This window comes from Hyperolius riggenbachi, chromosome 2, assembly GCF_040937935.1.
Source record: "Hyperolius riggenbachi isolate aHypRig1 chromosome 2, aHypRig1.pri, whole genome shotgun sequence".
In the NCBI taxonomy this organism is placed as follows: domain Eukaryota; kingdom Metazoa; phylum Chordata; class Amphibia; order Anura; family Hyperoliidae; genus Hyperolius; species Hyperolius riggenbachi.
In genome coordinates this window covers 146,136,923-146,157,113 of record NC_090647.1, presented here as the reverse complement: position 1 = coordinate 146,157,113, position 20,191 = coordinate 146,136,923, and the positions used below count along the sequence as shown (strand labels likewise).

The following is a 20,191-nucleotide window of genomic DNA, read 5'->3' as shown; positions in this document are numbered from 1 at the left end:
GCAATTTGTGAATGGAGCCTCTTGTAAGCAAACAGAATTGAAGTCAGAAGAAGACAGGGTTGCCACCTCATCCCTTTAAATACCGGCACATCTAAGTTATACAGGTTCTGGGGCTACTCACACATAATCAGTGCCTAAACTGCATCTAACTAGCCACAAGGCCAGTGTAATTCATATGTGCTGGTATTTAAAGCAATAAGGTACTTGTCAGGTATGATTTTTTTTAATGCCATCTACTATATGCTGCATTCATTTATATGCTGCCCACAGACACCTGAAAACAGATGTTGATCTTCTGGTATTTCACTCCTGTTTCAGAAGACAGGAATTTCACCCTCTTCCCCCTACACATAGTATTAAGATAAAAGTATCTGACATTTGAGGGCAGACAGGAAGAACAGGTTTCCTTCAGAATAGAGAAAATCACAACATTGCATTAAAATCAGTCATGCTCACAGCATTGCTAAGTGTTAACAGCTCAATCTCCTCCTCAACCCCCACTAGTAAGTCTAGGAAAATCTCTCCTTTAAAGCTGATGGACTTTGTCTACAAACAGACTGATTTCACCAGCAGCAGCAGCACAAAAGACAACTACCCTGGGCAGAGGGAGACCATATAACTGTTCAGCAACCCACAGCTGTTCATACAGAAGCTGAGATCCTGGTCCACCCTGATACTGTGTATCACACACACCATAAACTTCAGGGATTGTAAAGGTAGGAATTGGAATGACAGTCTATGCATTGGAGATTTCATGTCAGTGACAGGTAGTAGCTGTACTGCTAACACAATAAATGCTGTTAATGTTTAACTCACTTCCTCACTTTGTGACTTACAGCAAAGAAAGAGGACATTCTAATTGAATAGTGATAATGATTTAGGATTAGGGGAGAGTAATAATGAATTTATATTTTTATGAATTACAGCATACAAATACACCGTTCATTGTTAGTTCTCATCCTGGTTCTCACACTTCATTTAAGATTGAAAGCTGTTTTTATTTTGTTGTGTGTGGAATTTTTATAGTCACTAGTTTCCTTGTTGACCCAAAACCGTTGGCTTGTTTGCCTTATCATATCTAATAACATATAACTGACTTGCGTTACATATGGACATAGAAGAAGGATCCAGGTAGTTGAACTGATACTGGATTATCTCATTTTTTTCTGTATGCACAGAATATAAACACAGCAGTTGAGCAATAGACCTGTATCAGGCATTTCTGTGTGCTGCTGCCCAAGATGTTATGTCCACCAGGTAGCTGTGATATTCATATATGAACATTGGTGGTATCAGATCACTAGGACCATTTTTTCTAATTCAGTGTAAGGAACAGATAGTGACCTCTGTGCCACCTGTTTGCCCTGCTTTATTTGGAGTGATGCTACAAGGGTGAGGGAACGGTTGTAGTATTTAGTATTTATTATTATTCTGTAATCATGTTACGTGTACATTTTGAATCAAGTTTGCAATTTACCTGTTGAATTCTTGTTACATGAGTGTATTGTGTTCCACCATTTTTAAAGCCCAAATCCATATTTCTTTAATTGTTGTTTTGGATAGCGTGGGGAAGGGGTAATGCATCTTTTGTGTTTATTTTGCTGTCTGTGTCCCAGCATAGGAGGATTTGCATCCATCTCTGTACTGAAAGAGGGACAAAAATGGCAACAAGTGACACCTTATCTTGTAGGGAAGAATTGGATTAGAAGCTCCATGCTGCTATTGTTTCTCATAACCTGTTGCTGGGACTCAACTGGATAGGACCTGGGAAAATCCACCTTTTCCAAATGGCAGCAACCCTGGCTTACCAGTTACTGAGAAGCCCCACAACAGTGTTTTGTAACTAAGAAGAGATGGCTGCCCCTGTTAGGCCACAGGTGGATTTTCCCAGCTTCCTTCAGCCCAGTCAAATACTGCTGGGACCACCATTATTTAATTCATTTAAGACAATCTTATTTTAAATGAATGCTACAGTGGAACCTTAGTTTGTAAGCATAATTCATTCTGGAAACATGCTTGTAATCCAAAGCACTCGTATACCAAAGCAAATTTCCCCCTAAGGATTTATAGAAACCCAGGTGATTTGTTCCACAATCCAAAAACAGTCACAGTAAAAGAGTATAAAATAAAAACGTAAACAAGTCTTTCATTATAACTAACAGAATCCTGGCTATCTGGTGGCTCACCCCAACCTTTCTTTTTGTGTGGCTTTAACAAGAAATGCTTCCAATGACTGTTGCTTTTGCCTACTTTTGGGGATTTCATGGAAATGTGACTTTGCACAGTCTCTACACTCAGATTAAAGGGAACCTAAACTGAGAGGGATATGGATGTTTCCTTTTGAACAATACCAGTTGCCTGGCAGTCCTGATGATCTCTTTTGCTGCAGTAGTGGCTGAATCGCACACCTGAAACAAGCATGCCGCTAATCCAGTCTGACTTCAGTCAGAGCACCTGATCTGCATGCTTGTTCAGGGGCTGTAGCTAAAAGTATTAAAGGCACAGGATCAGCAACTGGTATTATTTTTAAATGAAAAATCCATATACTTCTCAGTTTAGGTTCCCTTTAAGTACAATTCTGCAACGCCATAGGTTGTGATGACGTGACGCATGCATACTTTTTTACAAAAAAAATAAATCTTTTGCTTGTATTGCAAAGCGCTCTTAAACCAAGTTACTCTCAATCCAAGGATTTACTGTATATAAAAAGTTTTATAGAAAAAGAAAATCTAAAAAAAAACTGTCAGCATGCATTTCCAAGTGATAATCTATCTGATGGGAAATTGCATGGTGTGTACCAGGCATAAGAGTCCTAGCCTAGGACCAGCTAAAACTAGGCAGCAGGGATGCAGTCCTGTCACCAAGTATAGTGACAAGTGCCTGGGAGAGGAGGAGGCTGCACTCTACTACACTACCGGAAAGGAACCAGCAACATTTGGCACAACATTTTAGTAACATAAAACTAGTATATGTTCAAAAGCATAGAATGTTACATTACATGATTGCTACATTTCAGCAACTTCTACACTACATTTAAATTGCTGTTCCTAGCAAGCTACTTATTCATAAGTGGATGGTTGTATTTCCAGGCCATGCTTCTAAGGTACCTTTTGTAACGATTGGTGTAACACAGAGAGGGTCTGATTACCGGTGAACTGCAGTATCACCGTGAATACAGAATATACCCGATTATTGATGATCTGCAGTATCACCGATACTCAGATATATCTACTAACCTCTGGACACCTGAGATAGCAAGCGAGTGTAAAGTGCAACAGTAATATATTGAGTAAGCACAGTAGTAGTTTCTTCCGAAGGCCTAGACTCTCCCGGGGGAGGAGCTAGGCTGAGAGTAGGAAGGACAGAGTGTGAGTGACACCAGGAAGAAGGTGTCACTAACAGGTCTGGGAACTGCCTCTAACAGTAAGGCCAGTTCTCGAGGTCGGGCAATCCAGGTCGTTAACACACAGACAGATACGGTACAGATTCAGGAGACAGATACGAAATCCAATAAACAGGCAGGGTTTGGCAACGGAGTATCAGAATAGCGGGGTACAGAATCAGGAGGCAAATACAGAGTCCAGGAACGAGCAGAGTTTGACAACAGGATATCAGAGATAGCAAGGTACAGAATCAGAGTACAGGAGAATAGTCAGGCAGGCAGAAGGTCATAACAAATAATACAGTTCAATATTCCTAACGTTAAGGTGTGAGGTCCGTGATCATCAACACCTTTGGAAACTATGCTAGAACACAGATACAGACAAGGCCTGAGTGCTACCACGTAGTGATCGCAACGACAGACAACCAGAGAATGACCAGCACCCAGTATATATACACCAGTGCTCTCCAGCACCTCCCTTAAGTGCTGGACCAATGAAAGTTGCTGCAATTGTCAGCTGACCGGCCTGGTCAGCTGACCCTCCTCTGACTGCCATAAAGGCCCTGCCTCTCTGCGCGCGCACGCGTCCTCCTAAACCAGTGTGGACTATCAGTCCCAGCCACACCAGTCATGTGTTGTAATGTTGTTGCTGTATGGGATGCGGAATCCGCCGCCACGCTGTCCGAGCGTGCGGCGTTTCCCCTGCATCCCGCCCCACTGAGAGAAGCAGGCCTATGCGTACAAAATTCTCAGCGTTCTGCTATGCCAGCCGCGGAAACAGCCACCTCATCCTGCGTCCATGCGGCGGCTTTTCCGCGTTTCTTCACACCTTTGAGTAATGATGCTCCCTTCCTCTAGGATACAGCTGACAAATATCCATAGGGTGTCATGTTTACGGTCCTATTTAAGCGTCATGGCAGCCAGCAAAAAGCTGTATGAACTTGCACAACAATCAAATCATTTGCTAGCGTCGGTTGCGATGTTATTCTATCACTAGCTGCTGGTTGTCACCGGTTACAGCTTGATAAAGGGAGCTTAGGCACCCAAAACATGTCATACAACATAATACATTTTTGTCATGTATGTTTGAACAAAATAAATTTGGATGTGTAAAGATTTTCCTTAAAGGGAAGATTCCTCCAGCCTCTGGTAGCCTGTGCAGAACGCTCCAAGCCATGTGAGCGCGGCCGCGCGCCTGCGCTGGCGCAAAAGAAGCCGACCTCGCCTCGCCAATGGTGGGGACCCCGGGCCACTGGCAGGGAACGGAGCTGCAGCGAGGGACATATCGGCTGCCAGGGGCTGGAGGAAGCCCCGGGTAAGTAAAACATTTTTTTTTAATCGCTCCCTCGCTGCCGTCCTCCGCTGCCTGCAGCTCTAGTACCGAGTCCCATAACTTCCTCCATTTGTGGCCAGTCTGCGCAAGAGGCCGTCAGCGAGATACATAGAGAGCGCAGTCCTCTTCCACAAACTGGCCACGGCTGGAGGAAGTTATGGGACCCAGGACCGGAGCTGAAGGCAACAAAGGATGGCGACATGGGACCAATCCATGCGCATGGGGCTAGAGGAAGCCACAGGTATGTATAAACTTTTTTCCCGTCTCTGGTTTCCTTTAAAGATTTAGAGTCTTTAAAGTCTTAACCTGGGCATTACCGGACGAGCTCAGCTTGTCCAGTAACGACGCAGGGCACTGCTCAGGCCCTGGTGGGCCGATTTGAATAATTTTTTTTGAAACACGCAGTTAGTACTTTGCTAGCTGCGTGTTTCTCCGATCGCTGCCGCTTGCCGCCGATGCGCCGCTACCCGCCATGTAAAAGGACGTTCAGAACAGGATTTCCTAATGGGCATGATCGCCGGCAGCGATCGGAAGGGTGGGAGGGAGGAAGCAGGGAGGGGGGAATCATGTAGCTAGTGCTAGGCTAGCTATATGATAAAAAAAAATGAGGTTAAAAAAAACACCCGGGGATTCAGAACGCCAGGCAGGTTATGTGATGATTTTCACTTAATTCTTTGCAAGAGAAGCTTAAAGTGTACCAGAGGTTGTATACTTGGCTTAATTTATACTTACCAGGGGCTTCCTCCAGCCCCATAAGCAGCGCTGAGTCCCTCGCCATCCTCCTCGGCCCATCCGTTCTGGTGCTTTGACTGCTGGTAATCCGGTCAGTTGCTGCCAGTAGAGGTCTTCAGAGCATGCGCAGCTTGCCCGTGTGCCCCCACAGCGCTCCCATCCCCTGGAGCATTCTGCACCTGCGCAGTAGTGCAGAACGCTCCAGGAGACAGGAACGCAATGCGGGGTGTGCGCTTGCTGGGAGTCATATCGGCTTAACGGAGGGGCCGAGGAGGATGGCGAGGGACTCCGCGTTGCTCATGGGGCTGGAGGAAGCCCCGGATAAGTATAAATAAGCACTAGTGAACCATCTCTGGTTTACTTTAAATAGACCAACATACTGTATATTCTATTGTGCAGCACCATGGAAGATGCTAGCACTGTATAAATCCAAAATAAATAATACTACCAGTAGTTTTACTTGATGGGATCAACGTTTATTCATTTTTTTCATTGACGTTTCTGATAATGTAGCTTGAACAATAAAATGGTACAACAAGGAGGGTACAGAGGCGACCAGTAGGTATAAAAAACTCTAAAAGCACTAAAAGTAAAAAGGATGAGGTGGCTTACCTCACAGATGACAATCACTTACGATAGAATCATTTATTAGAGATAATAAGCACAGGCAACGCGTCTAGTGGGATCTAGCCCACTTCCTCAGGCCAAGTAAAGTGCCGTTGTATATAACAAGCCACATGTGGGGCGCCTCACATGCGGCATGTTATATACAGCGGCACTATACTTGGCCTGAGGAAACGCATTGCCTGAGCTTATTATCTCTAATAAATTATTCTATCATAAGTGATTGTCATCTGTGAGGTAAGCCATCTCATCCTTTTTACTTTTAATGCTTTTAGAGTCTTTTATACCTACTGGGTGCCTTTTCACCCTCCTTGCTACCTATACCCGACCCCCCGGTTAATAGTGAGGGGAGTCTCATACACCAAACCTGAGGTGGACTTCTGCCACCTCGCATAGGTTAGAGTGTTGTTGAGTTTTTTTCTAGAGAGCGACCGCCTCCAGGACTGCTGGTATACCTGAGTAGAGTCAGGTTTAATACACTCCACCTGCTTGAAGTGGTCGGTTTCCCCCTTTGTGCAACCCACCTTTGTGAGTATTCATTTGTTAAATACCTTCTCATATATTGATTTACCCAAGACGTACTGCACCATTTGGGCTCCCGTTGTCTTTGTGTTTTTTCCTTCAGTATCTAATAAAATGGTACAGTTCATGATGCTGCCTCTGTGGAGAGATGGTACAGTACACTACACAGGCCTCTGGTCAGTCTGCATCCTTCTACTTCAGGCTGCCTCTTATGTGACAGGGTCATTACGCTGTGAGTCCCAGGGTTAGATTTAAGCCAAGGCCACATAGGCCATGCCCTAGGGAACCACAGGATCAAGGGCGGGTAGGCAGGAGGTTATACTAAGGGAAGAGAAGGGTCTCCTTGTTACCAATACTGTAGAGACTGGGGTCATCAGGCTGTCTATATAGAAGGGGGGTTATTGGGCTTCTTATACTAGAGAAATGGGGGAAGAGGTCATCAGGATACCTATACTGGAGGGAAGGGAGGGTCATCAGGCTTTCTAAACTGGAGGAGGAGGTGGGAAGGGTCATCCGGCTTCCTATACTGGGTGGAAGGGGGGTGGCTGCTGACAGTTGCCTTGGGTGGTAAAGAGTACAAATCCAGCCCTGGTGAGTCCTACAGATGGATAAATGGTAATGTCACCAGTTTGGTGTTTGCTGTAATGCTTTACAGAAAAATTGTCAGTGCTTTATTAATGCCTAATATAAAACATGTAAATCAGTTTCTATTCTAGTATGTTGCATTTTGTAAACATGGACCAAAAAAACAATCATTTTTAACATTCAGTTGCACAAGGCATTGCTTCGGGAAAGGAGGTGAAGGGCGTGAACACATGATTTAAGAGTCCATAGGGAAAAAGGTCAAAAGGCTGTAGAAGCACAATGGCTTTCAAAACAACCGCATACATCAACTGGTACACAGCAGAGATGTATATGTCAAATATTAGCATGCCAGCTGTACAACACTGTGGTGGTCTGCAGATCTGAAATCAAGGCATGCTGATTACATAGCTGTCTGTTGTAGCTACTGAAGGCATTCTAGGTATGCTAAGCTAAGTATGCTCGAAATTATTACATAGAGATGGAAAAGCTTTTCACTAATATAACTATGTTCATTGCAACTATGAGTTTATCTTCCATTTGTTTCTACCACCAAAATAGTAACATGAGTAATGGAACAAGCTCAATATGATAATTATACTGTATCTCACGTGACTTTTTTCTGTGTATGTGGTGAAGATGCATTTACTTCAGACTTTATTTTAGTACATGTTTCCAACTCATAATGATGGCCAAAACAAACCTTAAGTCCATTTTCAAATAAAGGCCTGATGGACAAAAATGCAGTAATATTGTGGTGCACAGACAGCACACATCAATGTTACCATTACTACCGGCAGCTTGTAACGTGAGTGATGCTATTAGCATGACCCAGGATACTCGAGTAGCGCAAGTATTGCTACGATAACACTCGTGTAACGATTGTGGAACTTTCTCCGTGATCAGCGCACAACGCGTGCGCTGACACGGCGGAAATCCTCCACAAGCGTATATTTGCAGGCACCCAGCAAAAGGTGCTACGCACCTGTACAGGGAAATTCCTGTCGGCAGATGGCGCTGAGGAGTGCAGAGGAACCAATCCTCTGTACCTCCACAAATGCCAGACAGGAATTGTACGAAGCACAGAACGCAATCGCAAGAGAGGCGATTGCGAATGAGATTGAGCAAAGGGACAGGTTGTATGTGTGTGCGCCAATCCAGTCGCCACCCCGCGACCGCGCACACACAACAGCAGATATGAAATAGGAACGCGATCGCGAGAGGTGCGATCGCCAGACGTGACACAAGGCAGATCAGGACAGAATACGAGGTTAGCAAAGGCACAGCAAATCATACAATGAGGAGATACGGAAAACAACAAACGCTAGCTAACCGCGAACACCGCACTCATTCGCAACAGTGCACGCGGTTATGCGCGGTCTCCACGTGTTAAGCACAATAGAGACAAGCACGCCTAACTAACCATTAACAGACAAACATGAAACAGAGGACGCGAGCGCTTGCTTAACGGTTACCTCACCGAGCCTCCAGCAAGCGTAGCAGACAAGACAGACACACGAAAACAGGGACAAACGAGAGATAGGATCCACAGCACTAGCGAAAAGTAGCTAGCGCGATCCCAGGAGACAGAACAGAAGAGATAGCTGGTAGCAACCGCTGCACCAGCTATACTCCAAGAACAGAGATCAGAACCATTTCCTGTCCACCAACGTTGGGACAGGACAATGGCAACAGGCAAGACAAGACAGAACAGGCAATACAGATAATACAACCTGACTGGGCTAGAAGGGGAGCCTAAAGCAACCCCCAGGAATTAACTATACTAGATAGCAATGGCTGACACTCCAGCAGTGTCCATCAGGAACAGACCATGGAAGGGAAATGACCAGCAAAGCCTTCTGGGAAACATAAAGCTCTTATAGTGCCAGTCATCAAAGAAGGCAGGTAGGGGATTTGCATAACGAATGTATGCAAATTCCCCAGCAAGAGAACAGACCAGAAACTTGCAATGGAAAGACAGGTCTCTGTTCCAGAGACCTGCAGCCCACAGACTAGAGGAATGGACAAACAGCTGTCTGCCTGTGCAGCCAGCTGAGCGGATCATCACAACTCGTTACTGTAGCAAAGCTTGCGCTACTTGTATACTGCAGGTCACACTAATAGCGTAACTTGCGGTACACTCTGCCGGTAGTAGCTGCAATATTGCTGTGCGCTATTTGTGTATGGCAGTATTACCAAGCTCTTGTGCATCAACCTCCATGCCTTTATGCTGATGTTGGTTTTGGCATTTTCATCTACTGCAAAGCCTTGTACACGTGAGATGGTTTTCAGCCACTGTCTAGTGGCTCCTGATCACTCTCAGTGCATTGCCGAGTGATCAGCCGAAGGCACTGATATCCTACTTAGGGCCTGTTTCCACTACACGCAGATTGGATGCAGAAAAACTGACTCCAATGAATTCCTATGGGCCTGTTTCCACTAAATGCGATTTTTCTGATGCAGATTTTCGTGTGTGTGTGTGTGTGTGTGTGTGTGTGTGTGTGTGTGTGTGTGTAAATGGGGGAAGAGACAATGTTCTCCTGATACTGCTATATGAGGAGAGGGGGCATCTTCATTTCTGCCAAGGACCACATTCCACCACCTAAAACAGGCTCTGCATGAATTTTTAACTTAAATTAAGTAAAATTAAGTGAGATAATTCAAGAGGAAAGCTTTGTCAATCTTCTGTGAGGAGAAGCTAGGGTTGAAAGCCAGACAACCAACAATTTTTTTTTAAAATGACAGCTTTAATACCGTCTCAGAATAGGTCTGTATTAATAACTTTTACATATAGACAAATAATACATAGTTTTCGCTCACCTGGTCCTTTCCATTTGATGTCCAGGTTATATGCAAATTATGGCTAAAATCCTAAACCTGGAACACTCCATTACTCTGTGCCATCTGAATAAATCATGTTTGCCACATAACAGACAAATGCAAGCTTAGATCTTGCTGGACGAGCAACCCTGATGAAAAGGAATGTCACAGTGTCTGCATTCTGCATTATAGAATGTCATGCCCATTTCATGGTAATTGCAATGTTTTCCATAGCAGTCAGATGCTTATTTGTCAGAGGAGGAAGCTATTACTTTGTCCCCTATAAATGTAATCAAGAAACATCTTTTATGTGTATATTGTAGTAAGCGCGTTTCTTAGTGCCGAGGTATTGTGGTATGCATACACCAAGGAGTGCCTCTGATTAGTTCATGGACCACTTAGGTTTCATAAAGTTACATACATACAAATCAAATCAAAGATAGCTTTATTGGCATGACCCGGATTCATATAGACATTGTAAAAGTAAAGGGACATGGCGGGCTTGGAGGGGGTGGGGTAGGCAGGGGCGTAGCAATAGCCATAGCAGCCATAGCAGTTGCTATGGAGCCCTGGAGCATAGGGGCCCAGATGGTACTTAAAGGGGAACTTCAGCCTAAACAAACATACTGTTATTAAGTTACATTAGTTATGTTAATTAGAATAGATAGGTAATATAATCTTTTCCCCACCCTGTTTTAAAAGAACAGGCAAATGTTTGTGATTCATGGGGGCTGCCATCTTTGTCATGGGGGCAGCCATCTTTTTGGTTGAAAGGAGGTGACAGGGAGCATGAGACACAGTTCCAACTGTCCTGTGTCCTGATAACCCCTCCCAGCTGCACACACTAGGCTTCAAATGTAAAATTCAAAATGTAAAAAAAAAAAAAAACATGCAACAAAACAGCAAAATGAGAACAACATCATCAGAAATCCCATCATGCTTTGCACAGCATAAGGGGAAAACTGCCCGGGCAGTTTTCTTCTGTGCAGCTAAAAATGAGGCTTGTATAAGAGAAACAAAGTTCTGATGCTGTGAAACTGTTAAAGAAACACCAGGCCTTTTCAGTGCTGCTGAGTCAATTTTTAGTCTGGACGTTCACTTTAATGTATTAACCATTAACTTTCTTTTGTTTCTCTACCCTCTGACTTTGTCTCAGTGCCCTTGAACTATGTGCAGTGTAGATTGCACGAGAATGTAAATTGCCCAATTTAAGGTGCCCATACACTCGTCAGATTGGCAGAAGATAGATAAGAAATGCATCTGATGATCTATCTGATGCGTTTTTAGAACATTTTTTACCAGGATAGAATTCCAATAGATTTCAGTTTGAAATCTATTGAAATTCGATCTGATGGCATTTTTTTGCCATCAGATTTCCATTAAGGCCAATGCAAACTGATAAGCAATCTCATCAGATCGACCTAAATTTTCCACCCTGCCAGTTCGATGGAAATCCATCGAAATCGATCGAAATCGGCCATCGATCGGTCGATTGGCCAACCGATTTGCAAACGATCAATCGATCGATCGGGATCGATCGGTCGGCCAGAAAATCGCCTGAGTGTATGGGCCCCTTAACTCATATCCATAGGGCGGGGGCAAGTGGCATTGGTCATGAATGGCTACATCTAAGGGGCCCCATGAAAGTTTTGCTAGGGGGCCCCATGATCTCTAGCTACACCACTGGGGGTAGGGCTATAGTGGGTTAGCAGTTCGTGGACATTTTTATGTTTACAGTTAATTTATGCTTCTCTACACACATACAACTAATTCTGTGTTTTAGGGAAAATGATAAATTGTCTATAATGAAATCTGATTGTTATACTATAGAAATTAGAGGGCGCTGCTCTTAATTGCTTAAAGCTGAATATAACCCTGCATTTCAACTTTGCTCTAAAACATTATTTACAGCATATTATATGCAAAAAGCATTTTTTTTTTACTAGACCAGCATTGGAAGGGTTAAACACAGAGGTTTTAAGTTCCGTGCAGACATTCAGATAGTTACATTCTATTTAGTTAGTGTGTAACTGTTTATCAATAGATACATCTCTTTGGCTGTCCTCCAAGCTCCTTCTCAGTGAGAGAGATGAGTCACAATAAACACATATTTGTAAACAAAAAGTATCTAACTCAAGTTCGGATTCGTCTGCAGAAATCTCTAGGGACTTTAAAGCCCTGTGTAACCCTTCCAATGCTGGTCTAGTAAAAAAAAAAAAAATGCTTTTTGCATATAATATGCTGTAAATAATGTTTTAGAGCAAAGTTGAAATGCAGGGTTATATTCCGCTTTAAATATAACTTAGGATCGGGTATTCCAATTCTGGAAATATTACCCAACCAGTCCAATCACCATTGAACTGGTATAGCCTCACTTCCTCCTGCTGCTACCTATAACGATGGGTTACACCCCTTATCCCACCTCCACTGGCACAAAATATTATATAGAAAAATAGGTGCGCTAGGATAAATAATTAATATTGATTATCACCAACTACAGTTTCTTGCAGAATAAAAATTCTTTATTATATAGTAGATTATCTATATCATGTCACAGTATGAAATAAAATTGTATCTATCAATATCAATGATTATAACAATCTTCCACACACTCATACACACATAGGAGATCTGGTTCCCTTTAAAACGTATAAGTCGACTATACATGAAGCCATAAAAATAGAATAAAATTGCAAAAAATTGTGCACGCATAAAAAAACAATGTAAATGACATTAGAGGGAAAATAGGATTCAAAAAAATTCCCTACTTGAAGTTCTCTTCTGTTTCTTGCACAATATCACAGTTGTGTGTATGAGTGTGTGGAAGATTGTTATAATCATTGATATTGATAAATACAATTTTATTTCATACTGTGACATGATATAGATAATCTACTATATAATAAAGAATTTTTATTCTGCAAGGAACTGTAGTTTGTGATAATCAATATTAATTATTTATCCTAGCGCACCTATTTTTCTATATAAGAAATCTGATTGTTAATTGATAATTAAAAGCAACAGGGAATACTTTTTATACACATTACAGGTCTACTGGTAATACATTTATATGAGATGTGGCTATTTAATAATAAAACTGGTTGCAAAAAAATGTGGTTCATTTTTACAGCTATACAACTTGTTTTTGTAATTATTTAAACTGTTGCATACACATTTTCCAGTGTTGGAAGCAGTGCTGTAAGTCATTAGCTATTATCTCTGTCAGTGGTGGCACTACTGTTTTATTTCTTTACCTCACAATTTTGAGAAAAGGCAGAGCCTGACTCTGTCAGCCATTCCATGATGTCAGTGCACATTTTTTTCAGGGGCGTTTCTGCTCTTGGCTCAAATTTTTTGGGACGAATTTGGTGCGGACTTTGTTCATATTCGAATTCAACAAGTAGAATTTGTTATGCAATCCCCTAATCAATGTGCACCATGTCTGCTTTCGTCCCAAAGCTTAACTGGTGATCTTTGCAAAAAATGTCAAATGGAAGTCCACAAGGAATACTCTGATTGAATTTATGTTGGACATTTCCTGGGGCCCAAAAAAATCACACTTCAGACTATCAAAGCAAGCAATGCTTATCTCAACTGCTTCTATAAAACTTTCAGGGTCATTCACAGTGAAAGTACATTACATTACTATGAGTACAAGATTAACAGTGCACCCAGTCTTTTTATTTATTAGACACACCTTGCATTTGTCAAGAGATATTTGCAGGGTACCTGAGATAATCTACCTACCTACCTACATTAGGCACTCATTTTAAAGGGATACTGTAGGGGGGTCGGGGGAAAATGAGCTGAACTTACCCGGGGCTTCTAATGGTCCCCCGCAGACATCCTGTGCCCGCGCAGCCGCTCGCAGATGCTCCGGCCCCGCCTCCGGTTCACTTCTGGAATTTCTGACTTTAAAGTCAGAAAACCACTGCGCCTGCGTTGCCGTGTCCTCGATCCCGCTGATGTCATCAAGAACGCACAGCGCAGGCCCAGTATGGTCTGTGTCTGCGCAGTACACTCCTGGTGACATCAGCGGGAGAGAGGACACGGCAACGCAGGCGCAGTGGTTTTCTGACTTTAAAGTCAGAAATTACAGAAGTGAACCGGAGGCGGGGCCGGAGCATTGGGGAGTGGCTGCGCCAACACAGGATGTCTGCGGGGGACCATTAGAAGCCCCGGGTAAGTTCAGCTCATTTTCCCCCGACCCCCCTACAGTATCCCTTTAAGTGGTGCTTAACAAAAATATTTTCTTCATGTAGCTTGCTCTATCGTGTATAATGTTTGTATTTCTATACATTCAAACAGGCAGGCTTGTAGGATTCCATGTGGTGCTACGTACTTGCTATTGTCGTTGTGTGGGCAATCGGATGGTTCCTACGGGACAGACAGACTATCTCACAGCAGTCTGACAAACATGTCTTTATCACTGGCTGCGACACCGGCTTTGGAAATCTGCTGGCCAAGCGACTCAACAGAAAAGGTTTCCGTGTCCTGGCGGGATGCCTTACACAGGCTGGAGCAGATGACCTGCAAAAAGCATGTCCTATGGGACTGAAAACCACTTTACTGGATGTCACCAATGCAGACAGCATTACAAAGGCAGTGGAATGGGTGAAAACCGAGGTGGGAAGTAAAGGTAAGATATAAAGGGTAGCAGAGAGTGTCATATTCTTGTTGCCCTTCATAGAAATGTGCAGAATAAACTGTATGCTGGCTTAAATGCATAATATGTCTTTAACAAGAAGAAGAGGCAGAAGAAGTTAACATTTCATTTTATTGAAAGATTTTCATTTCTGGACTGTGCCTGATGCAATATGCAGATGAAATGCTCGTATGCTTCATTTCATGTAAACACTATGATGATTTCCTATTTAGAATAATTTTTAGCTCTACATTAAAGGGCAACCAAGGTGAGATGTGACATGATGAGATAAACATGTGTATGTGCAATTTCAAGCACACATATAACTAGGCTGTGTTCTCTTTTTTTTTCTCTGCCTGAAAGAGTTAAACATCAGTTTGGCAAGTGACAGTTTCTGCCCCGTTTGGGCCTTGGTCAGACTGGGTCAGACCCTCACTGATAAGTAATTACAGCCATAAAACACTTTCCTGTCACTAAATGGCTTCTGATAGCAGAAAAAGAGATAAAAAAAGGTTTAATAATTCATAGATTTGAGCTCTGACATACTCCGATGATGGTGTCATTGAGCATGGACAATGAAACAGTAAAAGCTTAAAAATTAGATTAAAATAATATATTAAACCGTGGGATGTCTAAAAAAGTCATTTTTTTAGAAGACTGAGGTTAGCTAGAATTGTTTTTCTCATCAGTTTATTCTCGCCTCGGATGTCCTTTATGCAAAATTCCCCCAGACAGAACTGGGACTTTCAGTTGGACATTCAGTTTCAGAAATGAATTACCTGACATCTGATTAATTAATCAGCTCTCAGGTATTGTTCCCTTTCTGCCCAGGGGAGATGAAACTCATTTTAAAACAAAACAAACTAACTACCGGTAGATTAAATCCAGGTAAGATCACTAGCTGTATGGAACTCAGTAGTCACTAGACAGCTGAGCTTAGCGGTGGTTTGTATGAGCTTGCTGTGTGATTAAGGGATCTGAAGTAGTTAAATCTGCTACGTCAGGCCTAAGAAACTACAAACCTGATGTAGACTTAAAGGAAACCTAATGTTAAAATAAACTGATACGATAAACAATTGTCTCTAGTCTCCTAAAAATGACTTTTTTTATTAGAGTCTAATGCATACGTTTTTCCTCTCGATAGATGGATTCGATAGATAATTTCCGACATGTCCGTTATTCCTTCCGATCGATTCTGCGCTCGATTTCTCATAGAAGCGAATGGAAAAAGATAAGAAAAACGAGAGGAAGATAAGAGAATCAAGCGCAGAATCGAGCGGAAAAATCGATTGGTGGAAAATCGAGCAGAAAAACGTATCGTGTGTACCCAGCATAACACTTTTATTTTCTGTGTATCACCTAAAAAACGTATGTTTAATGTTGTATTGGCTCATATGACTGATACAGTCTTTCAGTGTCCCAGAAGCTAAAATATATGAACTATTGACCTTTTCTTATGGATCTTCTGCTCTCAGAAGCTGTTCCCAGACAGAAAAGAGTTATATGGCTGTAGTTCCTTACCAGTGAGGATTAGGCTATAGTCTAACTAGGTACTAATTGGATAGAAACTTTTACTTGCACACCTGATGTTTAACTCTTTTAGGCAGAAAAAGAAGAAAAGGAACACAGCATAGTTATTTGTATGATTGGCACTTTGCATAATAATGTCTATCTCATCATGTCACTTTAGGTATCCTTTAAAGGACTTCCGATGTGAAAAATAAAATCAACTGGTGCTTCTTCCAGCCCCTTGCCGCAGCTCCGGTGGACCTCACTGTCTCCGCTGGCCGCCGTAACGATGGCGACCCGCCGGTGGGGCGGCTATTCTGCGCCTGCGCTCGTTCACATCATCTTGAACTTACTGTGCTTGCACACAACTACTGCGCGGGCATAGTAAATGCCAGATGACTAGAACAAGCACAGGTGCAGAAGAACCGCCCCAGCCGGTGGGTCACCATCATTGCGGGCCGCCAGTGGGGACAGGAAGGACCACCGGAGCTGCGGCAAGGGACTGAGATGGCTGTGAGGGGCTGGAAGAAGCCCCAGGTGAGTAAAAAATGTATTTTATTTTTCACATCGAAAGTCCTTTAGGTGCCATACCCCAGGTGGTCAAGGGAGAAAAATGAACAAGACAGAGAATGTTATTGTTTTAGTGTATAAACAGGAATGAAGGGTTTGAAAGTACAACAAGGACAAAAGTTATTTTAGTTGTCAAATTGAACAATCATTTAGGGAAAACTGTCATTTCTAAATAAAGAAAACCCATAGTAATTTGCAGAACATGAAGGCACAATCTACCCACCCAAGTACATAAGTAGCAAAACTTTGCTCTGTATGCCTCAGGTGACAGTCTAGTGTGACTTCAAGTGTCACCTGACATTGAAGGCCTCCATTTCTGTGAACTACCAAAGTTAGACTTATGGGTAGATAGAGAGGGTGAATGTGTAACGATTGGTGTCAGCAACACAGAGTTTTTTCTGATTATTGGTGATCTGCAGTATCACCAATAATACAGATGCTATACCTGATTATATGGTGATCTGCAGAATCACCAATAATACTAGTATAGCTAGACACAGGACACCCAACGTGTTAAAGTGTTTGGTGTAACAGTAATCAGAGAGGTTATCTCCCGAGGAGTGGGAGATACAGACACTACTGCAGCCAATGATTCCCTGAAGAGCAGGGAATCAGACTGCACTGCAGCCAGTGGACCCCCTGAGGGGCAGGTTGTCACTGACTGTGCTGAAGATGATCTCTTTATGTGGAGGAGATACACACTGTACTGCAGCCGAGAATTCCCTGAGGAGCAAGGAACCTTGGATAGTACTGCAGCCAGTGGACACCTAAGGAGCAGGGACCACTGGCTGGGCTGCAGGAGAGAGAACTGATGAAGTGAGAGATGTGATCGGGCTGCAGCCAAGGATTCCCTGAGGGGCAGGGAATCAGACTGTGCTGCAGCCAAGGATTCCCTGAGGGGCAGGGAATCAGACTGTACTGCAGCCAGTGGACTCCTGAGGGGTAGAGACCACTGACTGAACTGCAAGATGGTCTTTCTGAGGAGCAGATGACCCTTGCAGCTACTGAACACCTGGAGAGCAAGTGTCACGGATAGTACAGTAAGGCTGATCACCCAAGGAATGAGTGACAGACAGAAAGGTCAGACAAGCCAGGTCGGCAACACACGGACAGATAAAGTACAGAGACGGAAGACTGATTCGGTATCCGGGTACAGGCAAGGTTGGCAACAGGTTATCACATTGGCAAAGGTACCAAATCAGTAAGCAGGAGAGTGGTCAGGAAAGCCAGAGATCAACAGGTAACAGTATATATCTCAATCCTAGTCTTAGGTGTGAGGTCCTTGATCTCAACACCTGGGAACTAGTCTAACAGATAAACAGTAGCAATGTAGCAATCTCCTAGTCTTAGGTGTGAGGTCTTTGGTCTCAACACCTGGGAACTAGTCTAGTGGATAAACAGTAGCAATGTAGCAATCTCCTAGTCTTAGGTGTGAGGTCCTTGGTCTCAACACCTGGGAACTAGTCTAGTAGATAAAAAGTAGCAATGTAGCAATCTCCTAGTCTTAGGTGTGAGGTCCTTGGTCTCAACACCTGGGAACTAGTCTAATACATACACAATACAATAATACTTTTGAGGCTATCAACGGAATCTGACTAAGTGTGAATTCCCAGCTCCGGGTGGTCCTAACACACTGTAAGATCTGACTGGGGTCTGAGCGCTCACACGTAAGCATTCGCAACAGCAGACAACCTGCAACTGACAGGCAAGTCCTATATATACCCAGAGCGCTCCACAGCGCCGCCCCAGTCACTCAGCCAATCCGGAGCATAGCTGGGATCAGCTGATCGGCATGATCAGCTGACTCCCCTTCTGCTAGCATAAAGGCCCTGTCGCCTGGCGCGCGCGCGCGCGTAGCTCTCAATCTGTGTGCACTAGAAGGACCAGGCGAACCAGCAGCATGTTGCTGCGCGGCAGAAGCCGCCGGCTGGAACGCGGATATAGCTGCCCTGCCGCTTTCCCACGTGGCGGCATCTCCCAGCTATTCATTACATGAATGCATTGTGATTGGGTGCTGATGGTGTCATTTATTTCTGTACAGAATCAGGCTTGCTCCTCAAAGACCATTCATTTAAAGTAAACCTGTGAGGTTTGCAATGCCCAAATATAGATACTTCAGAAAGGGGGAAGCCTTTGGGTTCACCAGATGGTCGACCATCAGCCCCAATCTCTCTTTGCCAAAAAACTCTTATCTGACCATAGAGGACTTCTGTTGAAATTGCTGTACTGAGTTGGCTTATTGGTACAAAGGCTATCATCAATGAAATCAACCAGCCCATGCCATGTTGTTTTAGGATTATCACTGATGATTCCTGTCACTTTAGTGCTATGCCTGTTCATTAAGTGGGTCAGTAACAAGCTCTTCACACAGTCATTTTGTATTATTTGTTTATGATGACTTATAATTATATTTGTTTTTCCATAGGGCTTTATGGACTGGTAAACAATGCTGGTATTGCAAACCCAATAGGCCCCACTGAATGGATGACGATAGAAGATTATCGGAGGGTTATGGAAGTGAATGCATTTGGCACCATCGGGGTGACATTACGTTTTCTTCCCCTAATAAAGCAGGCGCAGGGCAGAGTTGTAAATATGGCCAGTGTACTTGGAAGGATATCCGCTAATGGGGGAGGTTACTGTGTCTCTAAATATGCCGTGGAGGCCTTTTCCGACAGCCTGAGGTAATAACATGCAATGGTTTTACAGTGTGTGCTTTTTTTTATTCACTTACCATAAAGGCCTTTGCACACATGCTGTGAAAGTGACCAGTGGTGGAGAGTTTTTGGAGCGAAATAGAGAAATTTTTCTCATAACACTTGAATCTAGAGGTTAGTTTGGATGCCTTAATGGCAATCTTTGCTATTCAAGGTTCAGATAGGACAGGAGGATGCCCTCAACAATGGTCATTAGTGGATATTGGAGTAAGCTTGGCTAGAAAACTCATTATCTTCAAATGGAAAGACCTGAGCCGTGTTCTATTAGAGATTGGAAAGCAGAGATTTTGATTTTTCGAAATGATAGGATCTGGAAAAATAAAGTAGAGGAGAAGAGTGTGATGAATGACTCTTTTAAGTGGATCGATTTGTGATGTGATTTTATGAGAGGGTGTTAGGGATGGGGGGAGGTGGGAGAGGAGTGCAAGGTATGTAGGGTTGGGTGAGCTGTGACGTGGAGTAGTGTGGTATGCACGAGGATGTGCGATATGTCTTGTTTTTTTGGGGGGTAGGATTTATATTTGTAGTATAAGTTAACTGAAGAAAAATAAAGATAAAGATTAAGCAAACTTTGATGTAACTACTTCCCAACATTGAGAGCATGCTGATGAAGCTAATTGTTTGGTTGGGAGATAAGGCCTTAAAATAGAATATTATAAAATAGTACCAGGCACACCTCAGTTTAATTCCTAATAACCACTTGCAGGACCGGATTTACCATAAGGCACTGTAGGCATGTGTCTACAGTCGGCTGA

The 20,191-nt window shown here is 43.2% G+C and overlaps 1 protein-coding gene across 1 annotated transcript in view; it reads left to right on the top strand.

Moving 5' to 3' along the window:
* The first annotated feature begins 524 nt into the window (after positions 1-524).
* The window catches only part of RDH5 (retinol dehydrogenase 5), a 33,625-nt gene continuing 13,958 nt past the window's right edge, over positions 525-20,191 (top strand). The window contains exons 1-3 of the mRNA XM_068267652.1: positions 525-716; positions 14,304-14,634; positions 19,145-19,403. Of these exons, the coding sequence (XP_068123753.1) occupies positions 14,322-14,634; positions 19,145-19,403 (572 nt within the window). The 5' untranslated portion in view covers positions 525-716; positions 14,304-14,321. The remainder of the gene's footprint in view (positions 717-14,303; positions 14,635-19,144; positions 19,404-20,191) is intronic.